The 22,002-nt window shown below is 45.8% G+C and overlaps 1 protein-coding gene across 6 annotated transcripts in view; it reads left to right on the top strand.

The window, feature by feature from the left end:
* Positions 1–22,002, top strand: part of USP20 (ubiquitin specific peptidase 20) — a 39,081-nt gene that overhangs the window by 15,093 nt on the left and 1,986 nt on the right. For 3 of the 6 annotated variants that reach the window (XM_083423514.1, XM_083423517.1, XM_083423516.1), the window contains exons 13-24: positions 1,222–1,397; positions 2,891–2,985; positions 5,243–5,276; positions 6,250–6,295; positions 9,137–9,317; positions 12,126–12,252; positions 13,194–13,363; positions 13,607–13,688; positions 14,489–14,597; positions 15,689–15,791; positions 16,681–16,752; positions 17,559–17,743. In XM_083423514.1, the coding sequence (XP_083279640.1) occupies positions 1,222–1,397; positions 2,891–2,985; positions 5,243–5,276; positions 6,250–6,295; positions 9,137–9,317; positions 12,126–12,252; positions 13,194–13,363; positions 13,607–13,688; positions 14,489–14,597; positions 15,689–15,791; positions 16,681–16,752; positions 17,559–17,719 (1,356 nt within the window). In that variant the 3' untranslated portion in view covers positions 17,720–17,743. Of the gene's footprint in view, positions 1–1,221; positions 1,398–2,890; positions 2,986–5,242; positions 5,277–6,249; positions 6,296–9,136; positions 9,318–12,125; positions 12,253–13,193; positions 13,364–13,606; positions 13,689–14,488; positions 14,598–15,688; positions 15,792–16,680; positions 16,753–17,558; positions 21,995–22,002 lie in introns of those variants that run through there. The other 3 variants (XM_083423513.1, XM_083423512.1, XM_083423515.1) reach the window with 1 other exon arrangement.

Genomic DNA, 22,002 nt, shown 5'->3' with positions numbered 1-22,002 from the left:
TCAGGCCCAGGGGCCCAGTGTGCCCCCCACCTGCCCACCTGGCCCTCAAGACTCACCTCAGGCCACACACCCTTAGACCATTCCTTCTCTCATTAGCCTCCTCGAGTTCTTCTGCATGTCTGAGAGAAAGAGAGAGATGTGTGTAGAAATCTCTCTTTTTTTGATGTGGCCTGCTCCACAAGGAAGAACCATGAAATCCCCTTTTCTCCCAGAGGTTCCTTCAATATCTTAGCCTGGTTGTGTTTTGAAGGCTCTCCTGCAACTCCTTTTATACAGCCCCAACCACCTGACCGCATAAGGAGGAGATGGATCGCAGCTAATCGGTCCAGCTCACATGCTGATCTCCAGCTAAAAGACCATGGGCAGTGGCTTCTGTCCCTTTACTTGCTTTTGCATCTGGCCCTGCCCACTGCTGGCATGTGGCCCTCGGAAGGTCGCCTATGAGAGTATATAGCCCCCATGCTGAAAAAGGCTCCCCACTCCTAGGGTGGATCTAAACACAGGAAAAACCCGCTATAAATAAGTCAGAAATTAGATCGTTATAACAAAAGAAATCCCTATGGAAAACCGCATTTTAAAATTTCCTGCTCTCTGGCGTCATCAGGTGTTGCACATTTATAACACATTCAGATTGCTGTTTCTTTACTAATGTAGCTGAGTCCCTAGTCTGTTCATTTGTGTATTCTCCAGAACCCCTGGAAATGTCCCAGTCTTGCTATCCACAATCTTTTAGGAATCACACGTGGGAAGAGAGCTTTCCCACCCATTCCCTGCTTGCTGTCTTCCCAGAGGCATCTGGTTGGCTACTGTTAGAATGGAATGCTGGAATAGATGAGCTGCTGGGCTGATCTAGCAAAGCTCAAGTTTTCTCCCTTCACTGTCAATGTCTGTATGCCTCTGAATACCAGTTGCTTGGAATTGCAGGTGGGGAGAGCTCTGCTGTTGCGCTTAGATCCTGTTTGCAGGCTTTGCATTGGGGCACCTAGTTGGCCCCTGTGAGAACAGGATGCTGGACTAGGTGGGCCATTGGTCTGATCCAGCAGGGCTCTTCCGATACTGTTCTGTTTAAGGTTTTTAGCGAAGCCTGCAAACAGAACACGAGCCCAACCACACCTCCAAACTTCCAGTTACACCAGCAGCTGGTTTTCAGGAGGGTACTGCCTCTGAGATAGTGGCCACCAGCCACTGACATCCTCCGTTTTCCTCCTGTGGTGCCTCCAGGTGTCCACCACTGTGGAGACATTCCAGGACTTGTCGCTTCCCATCCCTGGGAAGGAGGACTTGGCCAAGCTGCACTCTGCCATTTACCAGAATGTGCCAGCCAAGACAGGAGCCTGTGGGGATAACTATGCTGCCTCGCAGGGCTGGATCGCCTTCATCATGGAGTATATCCGGAGGTGAGCAGGCTGCAGAAGCACCTTTTCAGGTACTGGAGTTGTGGGAGGGACAAAGTTCAGCCAGGTGCGTTCAAGATGAAAATGAGGGGAAAGCATGTCTCATTTATTTCATAAAATTTATACCCTGCTTGATTGTAAAAAAACAACAACCCTCAAAGCAGTTTACCAAAGGTAAACCATAAAACTGTGAAAAATTTTCAATCCAGACCAGGAATGGCTGTAGCTGTTGAACCAGCTGCAGTTGGTATAAGTCACTTCTAGTCACTGAGGCTACCTGAGCCTCCAGTGACAGAGCTGGATCCAGAACATCTCCAAACTGCAAACTTGCTCGTTTGAGGGGCGTGCAACTCCATCCAGGGGAGGCAGCTGACCAATTTCTTGACAAGGGAGCTACTCACCTAAAGTGCCTCCGTCTTGCCAGAATTCAAGCTCAGCTTGTTGTTCCTCGTCCATTCCACCACTGTGTTCAGGAAATGGGACCACACATCCCCTCCTGATTCAGATCTTATGGAGAATGAGAGTTGAGTGTTGTCAGCACACTGATGGCACCTCACCCCTAAACTCCCGAGAACCGCTTGCAACAGCTTCATGTAGATATTAAATAGCACAGGGGATAAGACAGTCCACTACAACACTCCATAACACAGCCAGGGGCTGAAATACACTCTTCCAATGCTGCTTTCTGGACTCACTCCTGAAGGTAGGATTGGAACCACTGTAATACAGTGCCCTCAATTACCGTTCCCGGAGCTGGTCCAGGAGAATACAGTGGTGGATGGTGTCAAAAGTCAATGAAAGATCAAGAAGCAGGAGCAAAGTCATACTCCCCCTGTCCTGCTCTTTACAAAGATCATCCATTCAGGGCAACCAAGATCACCTCAGTTCTGACTGCCAGGCCTGAATCCACATTGGAATGGATCTAAATAATCTGTGTCCTCCCAAAATGCCTGGGGTGAAGCCAGATGCAAAATGCTTGCTTGGGGGCAGAGCCAAATGCCGACAGCACCCCCGTGAACCACACACTGGAATGTCCTGCAGGTAACAAGAGCAAATCTGTGTCTGACTCCCTGGATGTAGGGACATAGGAAGCTGCCTTGGGCAGGGTCCAAACCATCAGTTCCCCCAGTTCACTATTGGTAACATTGAGTGGCAGCAGCACTCCAGGGTTTTCTGGCAGGGGTTTTCTCAGCCCTGCCTGCAGGTGCCAGGGATCCTTCTGCATGCAAAGTGTTTGCTTTGCTACTGAGCTTTGGCCCATTCCATGATAGAACTGGCTAGAGGAGCCGGTAATTGTAATGCCCATGTTTTACCTGTGAAGAGTGTAAAGGCTGAGAGAGAAGCAAATAGTATGAGGCTCACCACTATAGAGACATGTAATAGTATAATGTTCTATATGTTATATAAACATTTACTATTTTATTTGTTAAGCTTTTTGGAGTCAATAACTCCCTGTGAGTCAGCCCTGAGTAATACCCTCCTTGCTCCTCCTACAGGTTTGTGGTGTCCTGCATCCCCAGCTGGTTTTGGGGCCCGGTGGTCACCCTGGAGGACTGTCTTGCTGCCTTCTTTGCTGCAGATGAGCTGAAAGGTGTGTTGGTCAGGAAGGAGGCCAAGATGTTTGTTTCTTTTTATTAAATGTCTTGCCCTTTGCCCCTAAGACTGTTAACAACCGCAAAACAAGGAAAAGTATAAAAGCCATTAAAGGCAGTTCCATGTATTAAAAAAAGAAAGAAAAGCCGTTCTGTATATAAGAGTGCAAATGCAGCTCCCATATAGACTGAATGCAGATTCTACTTAAAGTGCTTCTTGAAAAGAGGAAGGCCTTCTGCAGCCGTCGAAAACAACAACCGTGATGGTGCCTCTAATGGGAGGGAATTGCAAAGAGTGGTGCCTCGGATGAATTCATTCAGAACCTTCTTCATCTTGCCTGTTCTTGGTCTCTAAGGACTAGCAAAGGGAGTTTCTTTGTGGTCCAGGCTGATCAGCTGATGAGCTGAATGAAGGGAATTCCAGGTCTAAAGTAGGGCTGGGGCAAGGGCAGAGGGAGATTTCAGGTTCAAATCCTGTTTGGATGTGAGGCTGTCTAAACAGGGTTATTTTATTTTACTTTGTTTTATATCACTTACTAGTTGTCTAACACTGAGCAGTCTTGAGCTGACTAAAAATCAAGCTTAAGAGTATGTGAAATTTTAAAATAGCCATCAAAATTTAAAACCACAACTCCCATCAGCCTCAGCCAGCATGGCCAGCAGCCAGGGATTAGGGGAGTAGTTGTCCAACTTCATTCGGAGGGCACGGCATTTGGCTGTCCCTGAGGCAGGCAATACTGGGCTAGATGGGCCAGTAGTCTTCCTATCTTCATATCTGAAAGGCCGTAGATCAGTGGTAGAGTATCTGCTTTGCATGCAGAAGGGTCCCTGGTGATGGGAGTTGATAAAAGGATATATTAATTATAGTTAATCCTCTACTAACAGACCCACATGTGTGGGTTAATGAACAAAGGAAAAAAAGGCTGGTGCTTGTTTTTAAAACACAGGGCCAGCAAACAAGAGTATTAAATCCAATCATTAGGCAGATTAATGATGCATAGGAATAGGCTATTAAACCTTCTTTCCTTCTGTTCAGCTGCATGTAACACCTCACCCCCATTTACCCCCTTTTCGGTGAAATAGACAATGGACTGCAAAGGAAGTTTAAAAAGCTTTACTAGGCCTCCGACATGCATCTTTCCTTATGCAAGAACAATAAAATAACTCAGCTAATGATATTCTTTGTGTTATAGGAATTCTAAGGTCTCATATATATAAATCATACGTTCATAAATCTACAAGGCAAACCACATGTCTGAAATAGTACAGGAGAGCAATCCTGAAGCCATTTTGGCTCTTCCAGTGACCTCAGATATTCTCTGCAATGAGGAAGGAAATGGGGAAAACCTCCCCATTGTCTCTTTGTTCACAAATCCTGTCTTAAGGGTGTATTTGTGAATGAATAGGGTGAGCCTGTGACCTGGATTCAGGAACTAAGTATTTAGCATCTCAAAAGGAATGGCGGGACTTCCTAGGTAAAGCAATCAAGTGACCATTATCAGTATCCTGCCAGACAAGATTTCTGTGGTAGACCGCCCAAGTGATGTATTTCTGCTGTAGACCGCTGCCTCCTGTGATGTATGTATGATGTTTTGGGGGATGGTCTTGAGCTACAGGGTGGGCAATTTCAAGAGTCTATATAAGGGCTTACTCACCTCCTATGTGGTGAGTGGGGACCCTGTTGGAACTGTTTAACAAAGATCAAGCTTACTAGCTGCTTTGCTTCTCAGAATTCTCTGGTTGGCCTCTGTTATTTTCTTCTACCGATAGAGAACCTACATAAGGACTCTATACAGGCTCTTGGATACCCCATAAGGGATAAAAGAGCAGGGTTTTTCCTTACATTAGAAATGCAGCAAAGCAGCTTCAGAAGTGTGCCTGAGGCTGGGAGCGAAGCTGAGGTATGTCCGCCTCCATTGCACACAGAGAGAGCAAGGAACAAGAAACAGGCTTTCCTTCCTCTCAGGAGAAGAGGGTGCCTGAGGCACCGAGCCTGCTCTTGAAATTAGAACTCTGTGGTCCTTAACCCCTTTATATACTAATAGAATCATTAGGTTTGAGTGCAAATCTCCCACACCTGGTTCATTCCAACTCTGGAACCCTGGATGGCTGTCAGTGTAGATAATACTCAGTTAGATGGACCAATGGCCAGAGTCAGCATAAGGCAGCTTCTTATATTCATTTCTGCTTCCTTGCTCTGTGCAACAGATTGGATAAAGTGCTTCCCTCCACCCTCTTTTATTTTTCTTTCTGTAGGTGACAACATGTACAGTTGCGAACGTTGTAAAAAGTAAGTCTCTGGCTCCTTTTTTAGTGTTTTGAATACCACCCTACTCTGCCTTTTATTTTATTTGTTTATTAAATTCCTGTACTGCCCTTCATCTTGTTACGGTAAAATCTGGGTGCGAGGCTGCTCTGCCACTCAGCTTGTCGGACTAAGTCCGCGGGTCCCTGTGGAGGAAAATGAGTTCAGCCGGAGACAGACTGCAGAAGATCCAAGTTTTTTGCGCAACAGGTTCAAGGCGAGATTGAACAGCGAGAAAGGGGTGACATGAACTTTTGAAACTTCCCTCCATGTCCCAGAATACAGTGCAAAATACATCCCAGTTACATCATGAATACATTAAGAAGAGGTTGGGTTACACAGAATTAACATATGGAGGAGGGAGGGGGGAATATGCAGAGCTGGAGATATGCGCAGATAAGCACATCCTGAGTACCGGTGATGAGAAGACAATGGTCCATGTATGCATAGTCTGCCACCTGGCATTGCCCAGAGGAAAGGCCAGGCAGAGTGATTTGACAGGATTAGGGTCTTGACACCTTGCTTGAGGGATTATGGAGGACAGGGAAGGTGTCATGGAGTCCTAGAGAAATTGAGCAAATTGGCACGTTGATTTTCTATGAATTTTATAGATTTTAGTCCCTTTTGACATTGACAATTGGAAATAAATGGATATATTGTAGCGAAGAAGGAGGTGAAGAAGACATGCCCCCCCCTTCCGTATCAATCTGAAGCTCACAAGGTGGTTCAAACCTAAAAATACAAACTCAGAACACAAAATACATAACAAAGCAAAAACAAAAACCAACCAATAACACGCCCCCTCCCATAAAAGGGCCATAGACTGTTAATCAGCCAAAGGCCTAGTTGCAGTGGGTTGGTTTATATGGGGAGAGGTGGTCCTTATTGGGATTTGCAGTTTAATAAATATTCCAAGTGGCCAATTCACTCTTCATTTCCCCCCCTTTTTCTTCCCCAGGTTGCGGAATGGAGTCAAGTACTGCAAAGTTCTCCGGCTCCCTGAGGTAAGCAGATAAAGCCATGTTGGTTTATAACCTGAGACAGCAACCTCTTCATTCTGCACAATGAGCAAATTGGAGAAGAAAGGCATTCTGATGTGGCCCTTATTTTTCACTTTTGAAAAGAGAGAATAGTCCTTTATTCACTTCTTCATCCAGCATAGTTATAGCTAATTGGTTGAGTGCACGCACATTGAATTCAGAAGGTCTTGGTTTTTAATAAAAGGAATTGTGTTAACATTCTATGGCTTTTTAAATGCATCTATGGGAAGAGATTTATTGGTTTGTTTTTGCTTTTGTTTTGTTATTATGCATTTTGTATTCTTGTTTTGTATTTTTCCGTTGTGAACCACCCTGGTATCTTCGGATGAAGGGCGGTATACAACTTTAATAAATAATCATAATAATATAGCTGGAGGATATTATTTGGAGGTAATAAGCCTCTGAGTGCTAGTAGCTGAGAACCACAGGTGGGGAAATTGCTGTAGCATTTGGGTTCTGCTTGTGTGTTTCCCACTGGGGCATCTGGCTGGCCACTGTTCAAGTTCAGTTCGATGTATTGTGTTTAGTGAGCAGCCATTATACACATAAAAATAATAATAACAATACTGCTAATAATAGTGGTTTACATTTCTTCTCCCTGACCTTTACAGGCTAAATCATTTCCCATTCCCTCTTTAAGTTTTATTACACAAATTTGTAAAGCCTTTTGGCAATAAATTTGGATGTTCTAAAGGATATATACCTCTCTACATCAGACAACAAAAAGCAGGTCTTTGCAAGAGACGTCCTTCCCTTCTGCGATCTTAACAATGGGTGGATCACCCACCCCACTCACACATGAAAACAAAGACCACCACAGCCAACCACAAATGAATAACCACACCCTAGGCCAACCCCAACCTCTCTCACCACCAAAGGAACACAAGCGAACAGCAAAGAACCTGCACAAGCAACGCTGACACCAAACCCTACATACAGTAAGCGAAATAGAAACATCGCCACCCGACCCCACTCTCACCCATCTCTCCCCGCCTCCACCTCTTTCCCCCTTTTCTTCCTAATGTCTCAAGAAATGAAAATTATTTGTAAAAATGTTACATGGGGGGGGGGGAACACGAGAGAGGCATTGCACACTTTTGTAAATTAACAAAATCTTTAATAAAGCAAAACAAAACAATGGGTGGATGTAATTCTTTCTAAGATCGTTATAAAAAGAGCATTCAAGGAATACATCAGCTATATCTTCAATTGACACAGTGTTGCAGTTGAAAGCTCTATCCTTTAGACAACTAAATGTTCCTTCTGTTAGAAGACTGGATGGGCTGACATAAAGGAGTTCCTAAGGATAGAGCTTTCAGCTGCAACACTTTGTCTATTGAAGATATAGCTGATGTATTCCTTGAATGCTCTTTTTATAACGATCTTAGAAACAATTATATCCACCCATTGTTAAGATCGCAGAAGGGAAGGACATCTCTTGTAAAGACCTGCTTTTTGTTGTCTGATGTGGGACGCGGGTGGTGGTGTGGGTTAAACCACAGAGCCTAGGACTTACCGATCAGAAGGTAGGCAGTTCGAATTCCTGCAGCAGGGTGGGTTCCCGTTGCTCGGTCCCTGCTCCTGCCAACCTAGCAGTTCAAAAGCATGTCAAAGTGCAAGTAGATAAATAGGTACTGGTCCTGCGGGAAGGTAAACGGCGTTTCCGTGTGCTGCTATGGTTCTCCAGAAGCGGCTTAGTCATGCTGGCCACACGACCTGGAAACTGTACACCGGCTCACTCGGCCAATAAAGCGAGATGAGTGCCGCAACCCCAGAGTCAGTCACGACTGGACCTAATGGTCAGGGGTCCCTTTACCTTTAAATCAACCAGATATCTTTGCAAGGATGGATACAATGGGAAAAAAGCATACAGTCTGTTGGATTGACAGATCTTGATCTCAGCAGTTTGTGATAGTATCTCAGTGTGTCTCAGCCAGGGGGACCTTGTGGGGGACCAGACTGTATTTTGGAGGGGGGGAAATGAATGAATTCCTATGCCCCACAAATAACCCAGAGATGCATTTTAAATAAAAGCACACATTCTACTCATGTAAAAACACCAGGCAGGCCCCACAAATGACCCAAAGATGCATTTTAAATAAAAGGACACATTCAACCCCGGACCATCCGCGGGCTGGATTTAGAAGGATCTGGCCCCTGAGCCTTAGTTTGCCTACCCATGCTCTAAGCCTTTGAAGTATTAATTCTTTAGCTATCTCAAAACCCTGTGCCACAAAAAAGGAGGCAGAGAGTCCCAACCTCATGGCAGCAGATTGCATTTCATGTTTCCATGAGTTTGGGGTGTTGACAACTGTGAGAACAGGATTCTGAATTAGATGGCAGAGGGCCTTCTCGGTGGTGGCGCCCGCCCTGTGGACCGCCCTCCCATCAGATGTCAAAGAAATGAACAACTATCGGACTTTTAGAAGACATCTGAAGGCAGCCCTGTTTAGGGAAGCTTTTAATATTTGATGAATCATTGTATTTTAGTATCCTACTGGAAGCCGCCTAGGGTGGCTGGGGAAACCCAGCCAGATGGGCAGGGTATAAATAATAAAATTATTATTATGATTATTATTATTATGGACCACTGGCCTGATCCAGCAGGACTGTTTTTATCTTCTTAGGCTTTTTACCCCAGGGCTTTAGTTTATGATGGCTTTATGATGCCATGCACAAACAGCCCTGGCTGAATGTGTCTTAGGATAAGCCCAGTTGATTGTTTTACCTATGAGGGCAGTCTGGAGGGGTTTGAACTTGCCCATCCTCAAGTCCCTTTCTAAGCTCTGATGCCTTTTCTCCTAGATCTTGTGCATTCACCTGAAGCGTTTCCGACATGAGGTCATGTACTCCTTCAAAATCAACAGTCACGTCTCTTTCCCTTTGGAGGGGCTGGACCTCCGGCCTTTCTTGGCCAAGGAGAGCATCTCGCAGATCACCACCTATGACCTCCTCTCTGTGATTTGCCACCATGGCACAGCTGGCAGTGAGTTGTCTGTCCCTCCTCCCATTCTTCTTTCCCTGGAGGGAGCTTGCAGCCTGGAATGACTTATGTGTTATGTATGATGAGCACTTCTCGTAAATAAAGATTAGCCAGATAATTATGGAGTTAAACTGTGGAACTTGCTCCTTCAGAAGATAGTAATGGCCACCAACTTGGATGGTTTTAAAAGAGGACTAGACAAATTCATGGAGGATGGGGGCTATCAATGGCTGCTAGCCAATATGGCTATGCTCTGCCTCCACAGTTGGAGGCAGCAGTGCTTCTGAAAGCCAGTTGCTGGAAACTGCAGTAGATGAGAAGGCTCTTGGGCTCTGGTTCTGCTTGCAGGTTTCCAATTGGGGATCTGTTTGGCCACTGTGAGAACAGGTTGCTGGACTAGATGGGTGATTGGTTTGATCTATCAGGGCTCTTATGTTATTAAAAGTGCCTGTGAGTTAATCTCCCTTTCTCCCCCCCCCTCCAAAATAATATTTATAAATTGAAAATGTGAAAATGAGCCATTTCAATCAGTACAAAACAATTTACAAAACATAAAGGCAGGTCAAGAATCACTGCAAATAAATCACCTCCTATTGCAGAATCACCTGGAAGAACTGAGCAGGCAGATAAATAAAGCCTTAACTTGTTGACAATTTCAAATTCATAAGCATCTTCCTAGCAGGTTCCAGGCTACCCTTCTCCCAAACCAAAAGTTATGACTGTAACCATAAATGATAATTTGCTGCAGGTGTGGGGCAGCTATTTCCATTGACTTGTATCCTCAATAAAACAATGCTATGTAGCTACAGACTTAGCCTGCATGCTTTTGATCCCTGGCCATTCCCCCTTTTTCGTGAGCTTTTCTAGTAAAGCAATGTGCCATGATTTTTTTTTGGGGGGGGGCAAATATTTTCTATTTCATTTTATAATATATATAAAGCAAAGAGAACAGTTATAACAACCCACTATTCCAACATGCAACCTCCAGATAAAAAACAGGCAAACCAAAGGCCTCCACTGCCTAGCAGACTTCTACCAAAATAACAAACTCATATTGACACAAGAAATACAAGACAAATACCCTAGCTAATCACCAACTACAGTAAATGCCTTCTTAAACAATCCATAGACTCAGCAGCCACTAGGCCCTTGTCTACCTTTGAAAACCTTCTCTGGACAGCAGAAGAACACAGCAAGGGGATGGTATCCACAATATACAAAATACTGCTCCAAAATCCCACAACCCGCCTTGATGCAATCAAAGAACAATGGAGCACAACAATGAAATTAACCCCACCCAATGGACTAGAATGTGGTCTAAACCTCCCTTTGAATCCATCTCAGCCAAAAGAACTCACTCTGAAACTTACTTACAGGTAGTACCTAATACCATGATACACCCAGGAACCTCACCAAAATGCTGGAGAGACTGTGCTTCTACAGGCACATACAGTGGTACCTCTGGATACAAACGGGTTCCGTTCTGGAGCCCCGTTTGCATCCTGTGGTAAACATAAGACATGACTGTGCGTGCGCGGGTCGCATTTCGCCACTTCTGCGCATGCGCATGACATCATTTTACTTCTGGTTCGCCACGGAGTGCAACCCGAAAATATTCATCCCAAAGCTACTTCAACCCGAGGTATGACTGTACCTCCACATGTGGTAAGAATGTCCCAAAATCCAACCCTTTGGGACAGCAGTCATACAAGAAATATGCAAAATAACAGAACAGGTATTAGAAGTCACCCCAGAACTGGCCCTTCTGAACATTTGCCAAGATAATAATGTCCACTCACATTATAAAAAGCTTATAACCCACCTACTCTCAGCAGCCAGAAGCATCATAGCCGGATAGCGGAGAGAATTGTCAGGAGTGAACATGGACCACTGATACCAAATCGTATGGGAAATAGCCTTACTCAGACTGAAACTGACATGATCACATACACAGCCCAACAAGACAACAAGAACCCACTGACAGCATACAAATAAATATGACTTACTTGACTCAACAATCCCTCCCCCACTCACAAGTGCAAACAAACTTCACCGCAGCCAACTACAGACAACCAACCACACCCTGGGACCTCCTAATCCCTCTTACTCCCAAGGAAATGTAATAAGTGAATAGAAGGATAATCTACCCATTTGATGCTGACACAAAACCCCACACGTACACTATGGAAAAGAATACAAGGTTCACCACCCCACCTCTCCTCTCTCCTCCTTTTCCCTGACCTTATACAGTATACAACACAAGTGTCTCATATCAGATGTAACCTATCTGTAGAAAAGACTTTACAACCTGAAAAAGAGACAATGCACGTATTTTGGTAAATCAAGAAAATCTTTAATAAGAATTATTTTTTAAAAAACAGATGATAGTTAAAAGATGAAAAACAAAACCAAAATAGGTACACATGGGTTAAAATAACAAAGTTCAAGTTATGAAACAAAAAAGTGAGAATAAAAGTTGTCTCCACCTAAAGAATATTACCATTATCTGATTATCAAGTATAGTTCCAGATTTGCCAGGCTTTTTCTGAAGGTTGTCTTGAAAATGCTTTTGTTGTATATGTAATAACAGAATGCTAAATTATCTGAAAAGTGTCTGGAGGTTCTAGCTGAGGCTGAAATCTCAAATCGTGCAAAAAATATATTCTATTACAGTTATATTCTAATCTAGAGTAAGTGGTGCATCTTACATCCAATGTAAGATTTGGTGCTGTTTTCACATGCCATGATTTTTTGATACCAATATTCAAGGTCATTCACTTGGAACTCTTTCCAATCTTGCTTTCTTAAAAGGTGGGCACTACATCGCGTATTGCCAGAACGTAATCAATGGCCAATGGTACGAATTTGATGATCAGTATGTCACGGAGGTCCACGAAACAGTTGTACAGAATGCAGAGGCCTATGTTTTGTTCTACAGGTAAGATGTTCAAAAGTAATTGGCCCTTGCTGGGGAAACTAGCATTTTTAGAAATGTCTGAAGAGCTTGATGAGAGAGTGTTTCCCTGGGAGGAAGATTCAAATTTATTTAATTCTAGTCCTTAGACACTTACAAAACAAAGTTTAACAATGCAGAAGTAGAACAAGGTAGCAGAAATAGAAATTAACTTGGATGCAAGTGATCTGCAATGGAAACCAACTTAGAAGTTTGAATTTCCTTGGTGAATTCCACTTTCCCCTTAAAGTGGAGTGGCGAAGGGGCAGAGTACCTGCCCTGCATGCAGAAGGCTCCAGGTTCAGTCCCAACAACTCTAGGTTGGCCTGGGGACTCCCTTCCTGTCTGAAATCCTGAAGAGCTGCTTCCAGCCACTGTAGATAACCATGAGTTAGGTGGACCAATGGGCTGACTTGGTATAGTGCAGCTTCCTGTTTAAATAAGCTCTTTATTTAGAACCACGAGGACTAGAATCTTAACTTTATTTATAGGAGAAGGACCATAGTTCACTGGCAGAGCATCTACTTTGCATGCAGAAATTCCCAGGTTCAGTCTCCAATGGCCTCTCTTGTAGGACCGAGAAGAACTTCCTGTTTGAAAACCTGGATAGCTGCTGCTGGTCATTGTAGACAATACTGAGCTAGATGAACCAAGAGTCTGGCTCAGTTTCTAGGATCCAGCTTATTTCTATGATTGCCAGCTGTTTTTAATGTATTATTTTAATTGTTGCAACCCAGCCTTGGACCCTAGCATGAAGGACAGGTAATTAAATAATAGTAATAATTATGATGAGGCAGCATTGTAGGAAAGAATCCCCGTGATTTGCAATTAAACATGGAACAGCCCCATCATCTGCATGGTGGTGGCTCCTGCTGCTTCATACTGACGCCTCCACCCTCTGCGCTTTCCTCATAATCTTCCTCCAGGAAGAGCAGCGAGGAGGCTGTGCGGGAACGGCAGAAAGTGGTCTCGCTGGCGACCATGAAGGAACCTGGGCTGCTCCAGTTCTACATCTCTCGGGAGTGGCTCAACAAATTCAACACCTTTGCGGAGCCAGGCCCCATCACCAACCATACCTTCCTCTGCTCCCATGGAGGTGAGGGGGGGGGAGGGAGGGCTGCACTTGAGGGAATGTTACTTGGTGCTGTGCTGAGAGGCAGGGATCTGCTTGGCTTCTGCTTGTAGCTAGCCAGTTTTCCTCTCAGAAGCCACACGATTGAAATGTCTGGTGGCAGACATGCACAGCCTGTGTGGTTCCTTGTGTCCTGCAGGTGTGTTAGCAACTACCCAGAAGCTACCTTGTTTTTCATTACCTCTTCTCTGTTTCATTTACTCGCAGGCATCCCTCCAAATAAATATCATTATATCGATGACCTGGTGGTGATTCTACCCCAGAACGTCTGGGAGTATCTCTACAACAGGTAAGGGGAGTAAGTTTGGGGGTGGGGGTGTTTTGTTTCATTTTGTTTTAGTAAAATCAAGTACCTAGTCCCTAGGGTAAGTGGAGAGCAAGTTGAAAACTTACATTTGGGGCAAGAGCACAAGCACAATGCAGGCTTTCTGTCCCTTCAAATTCCTTCTCGGTGCCCATTTTTTCTGTGAAGCTTTTGTCATCTGGTTTCTATTTTTCTCCCTTTTGCTTTTGTCTCCCTTTCCTCCAGTATAACCTCTCATATGTTGAACTGCTGATTGTAATCCAAATAGGGCAGGTGCCTAGTCTTTTCCCCTCCGGGAAGTGCCACTAGAAGGCACAACATAAGAGAAATAAAGGTCTGCAAAGCTGTACTACACCCGCATAGCAGTTCTGTGGCTGATGGCCTCAGAATTGATTGCCAGCAATGGGGAAACTTCCAGATGTTGCTGGCCTTCCAGATGTTGCTGGACTATAGCTCCCATCAAACCTGATCATTGGCTTATACTGGTTGAGGTTGATGGGAGTTGAAGTCCACCCACTTCTAGAGACTCAACACTGCTCTAGTGGCTCCCCTGACCCCTGACCATTGGGTTGTGCTGGCTGGGGCTAGTAGTAATTGGAGTCCAACAGCCTCTGGAGGTCCACACATTCCACTAAACCTGGATGAACCCAAGGAATGTCTTCTTATTTTTTAAAAAGCGGTCTGCATCACAAATACTTGGAGTATTTGGGCATGTGGTGCTGGTGTGCTTGGTCTTTCTCCCCCATTGCCTCTGTGGTTATGCTTCAGTCTCCTCTTGTGTTCAGGTTCGGTGGCGGCCCAGCTGTCAACCACCTCTACGTGTGTTCAGTGTGCCAGGTGGAGATCGAAGCCCTGGCCAAGAGGAGGAAGATCGAAATCGACACTTTCATCAAGGTACTCCCACAGCAGATAGGCCTGCTGGGGTGGGGAAACATAGTGGGAGTACAAAGTAGTACCACTAGCTGTCAGTGTCATTCCATCTACTGCACCTTATGTGGGGCTTCCCTTATGCTTGATCTGGAAGCTGCCACATAAGACCCATTCTGCATTTGTAACAACTAAATCCTTTAGTGTGGCAGCACCTAAACTTTAGAACTCAACTGCCTATTGATATCAAGCTGTGCTCTTCTCTGCTAAAATCAAGCCTGCCCAGATATTTAGAAAGTTGATGTGAGTCTTAAATCTGTTTTTAGTCTATTGTTATTTTAATTTTTCCAATTATTGTTGCAAATTTTTGTGTGTGATAACTTTATCGTTTTATATTTTTTGTGAACTGCTTTGAGGGGGTTTTTTTGTAGTCAGGCAGTATATAAATTTTATTAAATAAACAAACGAAACAATGTTCCGGCTCAGTTATGGATTCTGCTGACTGGCAGCGGACACAATCTCTTTTTATGTCATTCAGAATCAGCACGTTAATTTGCTGCAAGCAACGGATTCCTTCCCAAAGGTGGCTGCAGTTTGATTTCATGTGTTTGCTTGGTAGATTTATACCCCACTTTCTGACAAGTCCTCAAAGCAGCTGAGGACGTTCATAAAACACAACAGATACACCAGGAGCGATATGCTCACAAATCAAAACTGAGTGGCCAGGCAGCTGGTGTCAGACTCTCCTTCTGCCAGGGCTTCTTTGGTGGTTGGGGAGGGAACAGTCTAACTGCAGCCACCCTTGACACTGTCCTTGTCTACATCCAACTTTCGACAGAGCAAATGATCCGCTCCGTATCTCTGCAAGCTCAGTAAAATACAATCCATAAAATGCAGGAGACACAAACCTTAGAAACCTTTCAGCTCCAGAGGCTTGCAAGGAAGCTTATGCCAGCCCTTAAAAATACAGTTCAGCATAAAAGGAAGATTTGAAAACTAACCTACAAAAGCTGGTGGCTGGTGGCAGTGTTGGTCTTTTCTACCCACCACTGCCTTTAGCTGCCATCATAAAACAAATGACGATAGCAGTAATTCCCTCTTTGCCCTCTGCCCATCAGCTGAACAAGGCCTTCCAGGCTGAAGAGTCTCCTGGAGTCATCTATTGCATAAGCATGCAGTGGTTCCGCGAGTGGGAGGCGTTCGTCAAAGGAAAGGACAACGGTAAAGACTGGCAGGGAGGAGAGTTGGCAGTGGAAAAGGAGGGATGGGGAGAGAACAGGCTTGTCACCAAGTGCCTTGGAAGTGACTCAGAAGGGGAGAGGGTTTCTCTCATTCAGTAGGGATGGCCAACTGGCAGGCCGGCAAGCCCGTCTGCCCCTGGCCCAAGTATGGTGGTTCTGGCAAAGTCACAGTACGACAAAACTTTTATATGAATGTAAGGTGATGGGAATGGTTTGGCAGACAGTTGGAGACTAGGCCCAAGGTCCTCCGTGAACTTCATGGCACTTGAGTCCCGGTCTGCCATATCCTAGCCTGGCAGTCTAAACCTGCCTCTGTCTTTCAGCATAACCTACTCCACAGGGTTGTTGTGAGGATGAAATGGGGAGAGGCGGAGAACTGTGTATACACTACCTTGAGCTACTTGGAGGAAAAGTGGGCTATGAATAAATAAATGGAACTATGGCAAATTTAGGACGTGGGTGGCGCTGTGGGTAAAAGCCTCAGTGCCTAGGGCTTGCCGATCGAAAGGTCAGCGGTTCGAATCCCTGCGGCGGGGTGCGTTCCCGTTGTTCGGTCACAGCGCCTGCCAACCTAGCAGTTCGAAAGCACCCCCGGGTGCAAGTAGATAAATAGGGACCGCTTACTGGCGGGAAGGTAAACGGCGTTTCCGTGTGCTGCGCTGGCTCGTCAGATGCAGCTTGTCACGCTGGCCATGTGACCCGGAAGTGTCTCCGGACAGCGCTGGCCCCCGGCCTCTTGAGTGAGATGGGCGCACAACCTTAGAGTCTGTCAAGACTGGCCCGTACGGGCAGGGGTACCTTTACCTTTTATGGCAAATTTAATTTTAAACTGTACTACCTGATAACTAGTATTCCTTCTTTTCCCATAGAACCGCCTGGACCTATCGACAACAGCAAGATTGCTGTGGCAAAAGGCAGTGGTCACATGCAGGTCAAGCAGGGTAAGGCTCCTCACAGCAGCTATTTCAGCCTTTCCCCCCTTCCTTTCCTGTTTTCCATTCTGTCTGCCTCCCTCAAGAAACAGGATCTTAGTGAAGCTGAAGCAAAGGAGAAAATTCTGGGGCTTGGGAGAGGACCTTGAGTGGCTTTAGAAAGAGGACTAGACAAATTCATGGAGGGGTAAGGCTATCAGTGTCTATTAGCCAGGATGGATGTGTTCAGCCCTCCAGTATGTTCCTGGATACCAGTTGCTGGGGAACACATATAAGAGTGTGGCACTGAGGTCCTACATAAGGGCTTCCCTTTGGGGCATCTGGTTGACTTCTGTGAGAGCAGGAAGCTGGACTAGATGGGCCACTTGTCTGATCCAGCAGTGAGGCTGGATGCCTCTGAATGCCAGGTGCTGGGAACCACAAGTGGGCAGAGTTGGTGTTGCAGTTGGATCCTGTCTACAGGCTTCCCATGGGGGCATCTGGCTGGTCGCTGTGCTTCACTAGACAGGCCTTTGGTCTTCTCTAGCAGCCAGGCTCTTCTTGTGTTCTTAGTTCCCTCTGGGCTTCTCTTCTGCAACTTGCAGCATGGAAAGAGTAGTAGCCTACCTCACAGGCTTCCTGTACAGCACTATAAACACTCTTTTGCAATGCTCTTAAGTTGTCTGTTAAAATAGCAGTAATTCTCCCCACTGTTTAATAATGCTTTTACTGCTTTGAGCAAAGCTGTGAGAAAATTTTGCTGTTGACAGAAGCCGTTTGGATCTGCCCTGCCCACATCAGAGTTTTCTCTACCGCTACCTATGCTTTTTTGGCAGGAGCCGATTACGGGCAGATTTCCGAGGAGACGTGGACTTACTTAAGCACAATCTACAGCGGAGGCCCCGAGATTGCCATCCGGCAGAATGTGGCCCAGGTGCAGGAGGTGGAGAACATGCACGGGGAGCAGAAGATTGAGGCTGAGACCCGGGCGGCCTGAGAGACAATGGACCATGTGGGGAAGGTACACTGGAGAGGCACAGGGGCACCCAGAGCCCCTGAGGTTAGGCTCATGTGGATAGTTGCTTTACCTTCTGTCACACCATTTACCCATCTAGACCCATTACAGTCTACTCCAGGGATGGGGCAACTGTGCCCCCCATCTCTTGAACTACAACTCCCATCAGCCCCAGCTAGCATGCTCCAGTGGTCAATGGATGATGGGAGTTAAGAAGCTGCCTTTAGAATGTTTCTGAATCCTGAAGAGTTTCTTTAAACAAACCCCTCTGTTCCAAAACCTTTCAACAGTTTTTTTTAAAAAACACAGCATAAAAAGCTGCCTTGTAGTGAGTCAGACCATTGTTCTATCTAGCTCCTTATTGTCTACACTGACTGGCAGGGACTCTCCAGGGGTTTCAGGCAGGATCCCTTTCCCAGCCGTATTTGGAGATACTGCTGCGGATTGAACCTGGGACCCTCTGCAAGCAAATCTGGTGCTCTGCCACTGAGCTGCACCCCCCTATAAAGATTCTAGTGCAATTGTTCAGTCAGCATGAAGTAATTAAGTGGGAAGATAGAAAGTTTCTTTTATATCGAGCCAGATCATTGGTCCATTTAGCTCAGTATGATCTACAGTGATGGGCAGCAGCTCTCGGGAATTTCAGGCAGGGAGTCTAGGAGAGACTTACATGGAGAAGCTGGGAACTCAGACCTGTGTACAAAGCAGGTGCTCTACCATGGAGCTATTGTATTTTACCTAAAAATAAAAGTCCTCATGGTTCTGTATGGTTTGAACTGAATAAGAACTTAGGAAGATTACTTATAACATGTCAGACCATTGGTCCATCTAGCTCAGTATAGCCGACACTGACTGGCAGTGGGTCTCCAGGGTTTCAGGCAGGGGACATTCCTAGCTCTACTTGGAGATGCCATTGGGGATTGAAGCCGGGACCTTCGGCACACAAAACGGATGCTGTACTGCTGAGCTACATTCTACGAGTCTTGTTGGGCTACCAAGTTCCCCCTCCGTGATCCACTCTTCTGGCTCAGGGTGCTCAGCCCTGCTACCTAAGACCCTTTTGTTCACCTCAGGTACCAGGGATTGAACCTGGGACCATGAGCATGCAAAGTGTGTTCACTACCATGGATTGATAGTCTCTATGCCCCCTCAGCATACAGCACATCAAGCCATCTTCGTACAACACTGCCTGACTGTGGTTTTCTGCTTGCCTGCACAGAGGATAGAGAGAGGTGTGTGGGCATTTGTAGAAATTAGCCTACTGTGCAAAGGTAAATTCTGCACCCATTGCTCCACCCACTTTTAATAGAATCATAGAATTGTAGACTTAGAAAGTTCCCAAGGGTCATCTAGTCCAACCCCCAGCAATGCAGGAATCACAGCTGATGAATCCCAGACAGGTGGCCATCCAACCTGTTTAAAAACATCCAACAAAGGAAGATTCCACCGCCTTCCAAGGTAGTCCATCCCAGCGTTGAACAACTCACCTTCAAAAAGTTCTTCCTAATGATTTGCCTCACCCATCTCTGGGAAGTGGCTGGCAGGAGGATGCCCAGAAGGAAGCTTGGCTCCGAGGCTGAAAAAGGTTCCCCAGCTGTGTTCTAAAAAGAAGCACAGCTCTGATCTCTTTCCTGTGCTCTTGACAGGTTGGGCTAGCCCTGACTTCCCCTTGGGGAAGTGGACATTCTTGGGAGTGAGTCCAAACACTCTCTGCATTTCTTTGTTCCCCTTTCTCTCATGTTTTGGAACTGAAAAAGCATACAACACAGCTCCCGCCACCTGTCACCTTGTCCTGTTCACAGTGATTAACACTTGTAGGAAGCGATGTTAATTTTGTGGGGAAAATAGATATAGATCACCTGTGCGGAGTAATTAATAAAAGACTTGGCTGGGTCCCTAGATCCAAAGCACAGGACTTAACACACTTTAGCAAGAGAAACACCTCCCTGGGTTTAAAACCACAGAATCATGCAGCACAGTGAAGCATGAGGGATGTAAGTTTTTAGACCTTTTAAATATCCTGTTATAGCCATGTACAGCACTTCCCTTCTCTACTCCTTTGCAATGGACAGAAAACAGCATTACTAAGTATAAATGCTTTACTTACAAAACACCAAAGGTTAGATTCATGTGTTATTCCATGCAGCAGCAAGAAGAACACAGGGTGTTTACAAAATACAGAAATAGCTTAAAGCACACAGTCTGAGCTTGTAGCAAGCAAGCTCAGGCATGTCCTATTTCTGTTCATTCTCTTTCACCGTGCAAACTCACAAAGGAGGAAACTTAACTTACTTCCAGGTGAGGGGCGTGACCTAGCTGAGTCTAGGAACAAAGTAGTATGATAATAACCGCTTCATGCATTAACTAGCCCTATGTTTTTCTAGCTATATTTGACTGCAATTCCCCACAAATTTGATGCCTAGCCTAGCACCAATGAGGCTTCGCAAGTGTCCACTTGCAGCTTCACAGGCCAGAGAGTGCCCTGCAAGTCTTGCCTTTGCCCGGCTGTGAAAGAGGAAGACACCTTTGCCAGATTTGCATTTGTCTGGTTTTTGCTTCCTTCCTTCCTAGTCCCTGACTGGATAGGTCTGCATTCTGCTTGGTGTGATCTCGGAGGAAGCTTGGAGAACTAGTTTTCCTGCTTTCTGCTGGCCTCCCCATTTGTCCTTTTCCCTTTGGCGAGCCTTGTGGCCCTTCAGCAGCCCTGACCTTTTAGCCCGCTCCTTGGGCACCAAGCATAGCCACACCCCTCTTCTTGTTAATTTGCCCGCCTCCCTCCTCTTGGATTTCTACCATTTCAGTAGTTGATGTAGCAGTTCTGCTGGAGTCAGACACAGAAGATGTTTGTGGGGTGGATGACCTTTCAGAGCAGAGTAATGTCGGGAGTTGCTCATGTTCTCTCTCAGCCAGAGGCATTAGAGTGACAAAAATTCCCCCTACTATTGCACATAATCCCCCCCCCCCTTTCTGGTGTGTATTGGCGGCGGGGAGCTTTCAAACCACAAAGTGGATCCCATCATTGTGATTTATTTATTTATTTGTAAGGATGCAAAACTCCACCTTCCGATTCAGGATGCCTGTCCCCCACCCCTTCCTTGAACACAATCCCATTCACATAAAGAACAAGTGCAGCTGATCAGCTTCTTCTCATCCCATTGACTGTGGCCTCCCTGAAAATGGGTGTGTGGAAGGAAGGAATTTTGAGGAAATGGGTACCCATGAATTAGCCCCTGATGACCCCATACTAATCTTGTCGCACCCACACAACAGCACGACCCACTCCTGATTGCATGTGCAGCCAGGAACACTGGAAGCATCTTCCTAGGGAGGTGGGCAATACTTGATGTTTGGGTGCAGCTGCCTGCGAAACCAAGGAAGACGGATTGTCCCACCTAACCCAGCAGCCCCACCCTCCTCCTGTGGGAGAACAGGGGTGTGTCTGTCTTTCTGAAATGCCTCCTGCATCCAGACTGCTGGAGGGCCAGCGTTAGAACAGTTCTGATCTGTGGTGACAGATTGGACAGTTTCTGAGGGAAAACCATGTAGCCCAACAAGTCTGGCACACTTGTGAAGATAGAGCCCCCCCCCCCCAATTCCAGGAACCACTACTGCATTTTTCTGCTCAGCAGCTGACGAGAGATACCTTTTTGAGGGAGGTCCTGTCTCAGGTTGCTTTGCACAGTCTCTGTTTCTGTCCAGCCACATGTACCCTCAACATCGTTTTTTGTTGGTAATTGGTCAAGTGCAGTCTCACCTCCCCACACCTCTTTGCCTCTCTGGCCACTCCCAGGCTTTAATGGGGTTGCTCCAAACCAACCATTTTTTGTTTATGGGAATGGATAAGAGCAGATAACGGAGGGAGAAGCATGAAGATCTCTTTAGTGAGATGTGGCCTTCTGGAAGCACGAAATCCTCTGCTGCAAACAGCAACCACTTCGGCCTCTTTTTAAAGAGAACCCTCTTGCAGAAGTTTCTCCATCTTTTTGTTGCTGCTTTCCCTGTTGACCTGGATCTGTACATGCCTAAAAGAGCATCCTCCTAGGCACCTGAGGAGCGTGTGGGGAGATGACTTGCTGTGGGGGGTGTCATTCCTGCTCTTACCATGGAATGCCCTTTTCGAGGGCAGCCTCTGTTTGTGCTCTGTGGGTGGTGCCTTAAAAGAGACCGAGTACTTTATGGAGTGTCAAACTCTTGTGCTCAAATTCCTTCCTTTTGTGCTAAGACTGTTGAGCCAATAAAAAACGCTTGCATTCAGAAGCTGTGTA

The sequence above is a fragment of the Podarcis tiliguerta genome (genome assembly GCF_965153285.1).
Source record: "Podarcis tiliguerta genome assembly, chromosome: Z".
Lineage (NCBI taxonomy): Eukaryota > Metazoa > Chordata > Lepidosauria > Squamata > Lacertidae > Podarcis > Podarcis tiliguerta.
This window is presented reverse-complemented; position numbering and strand designations above follow the sequence as displayed.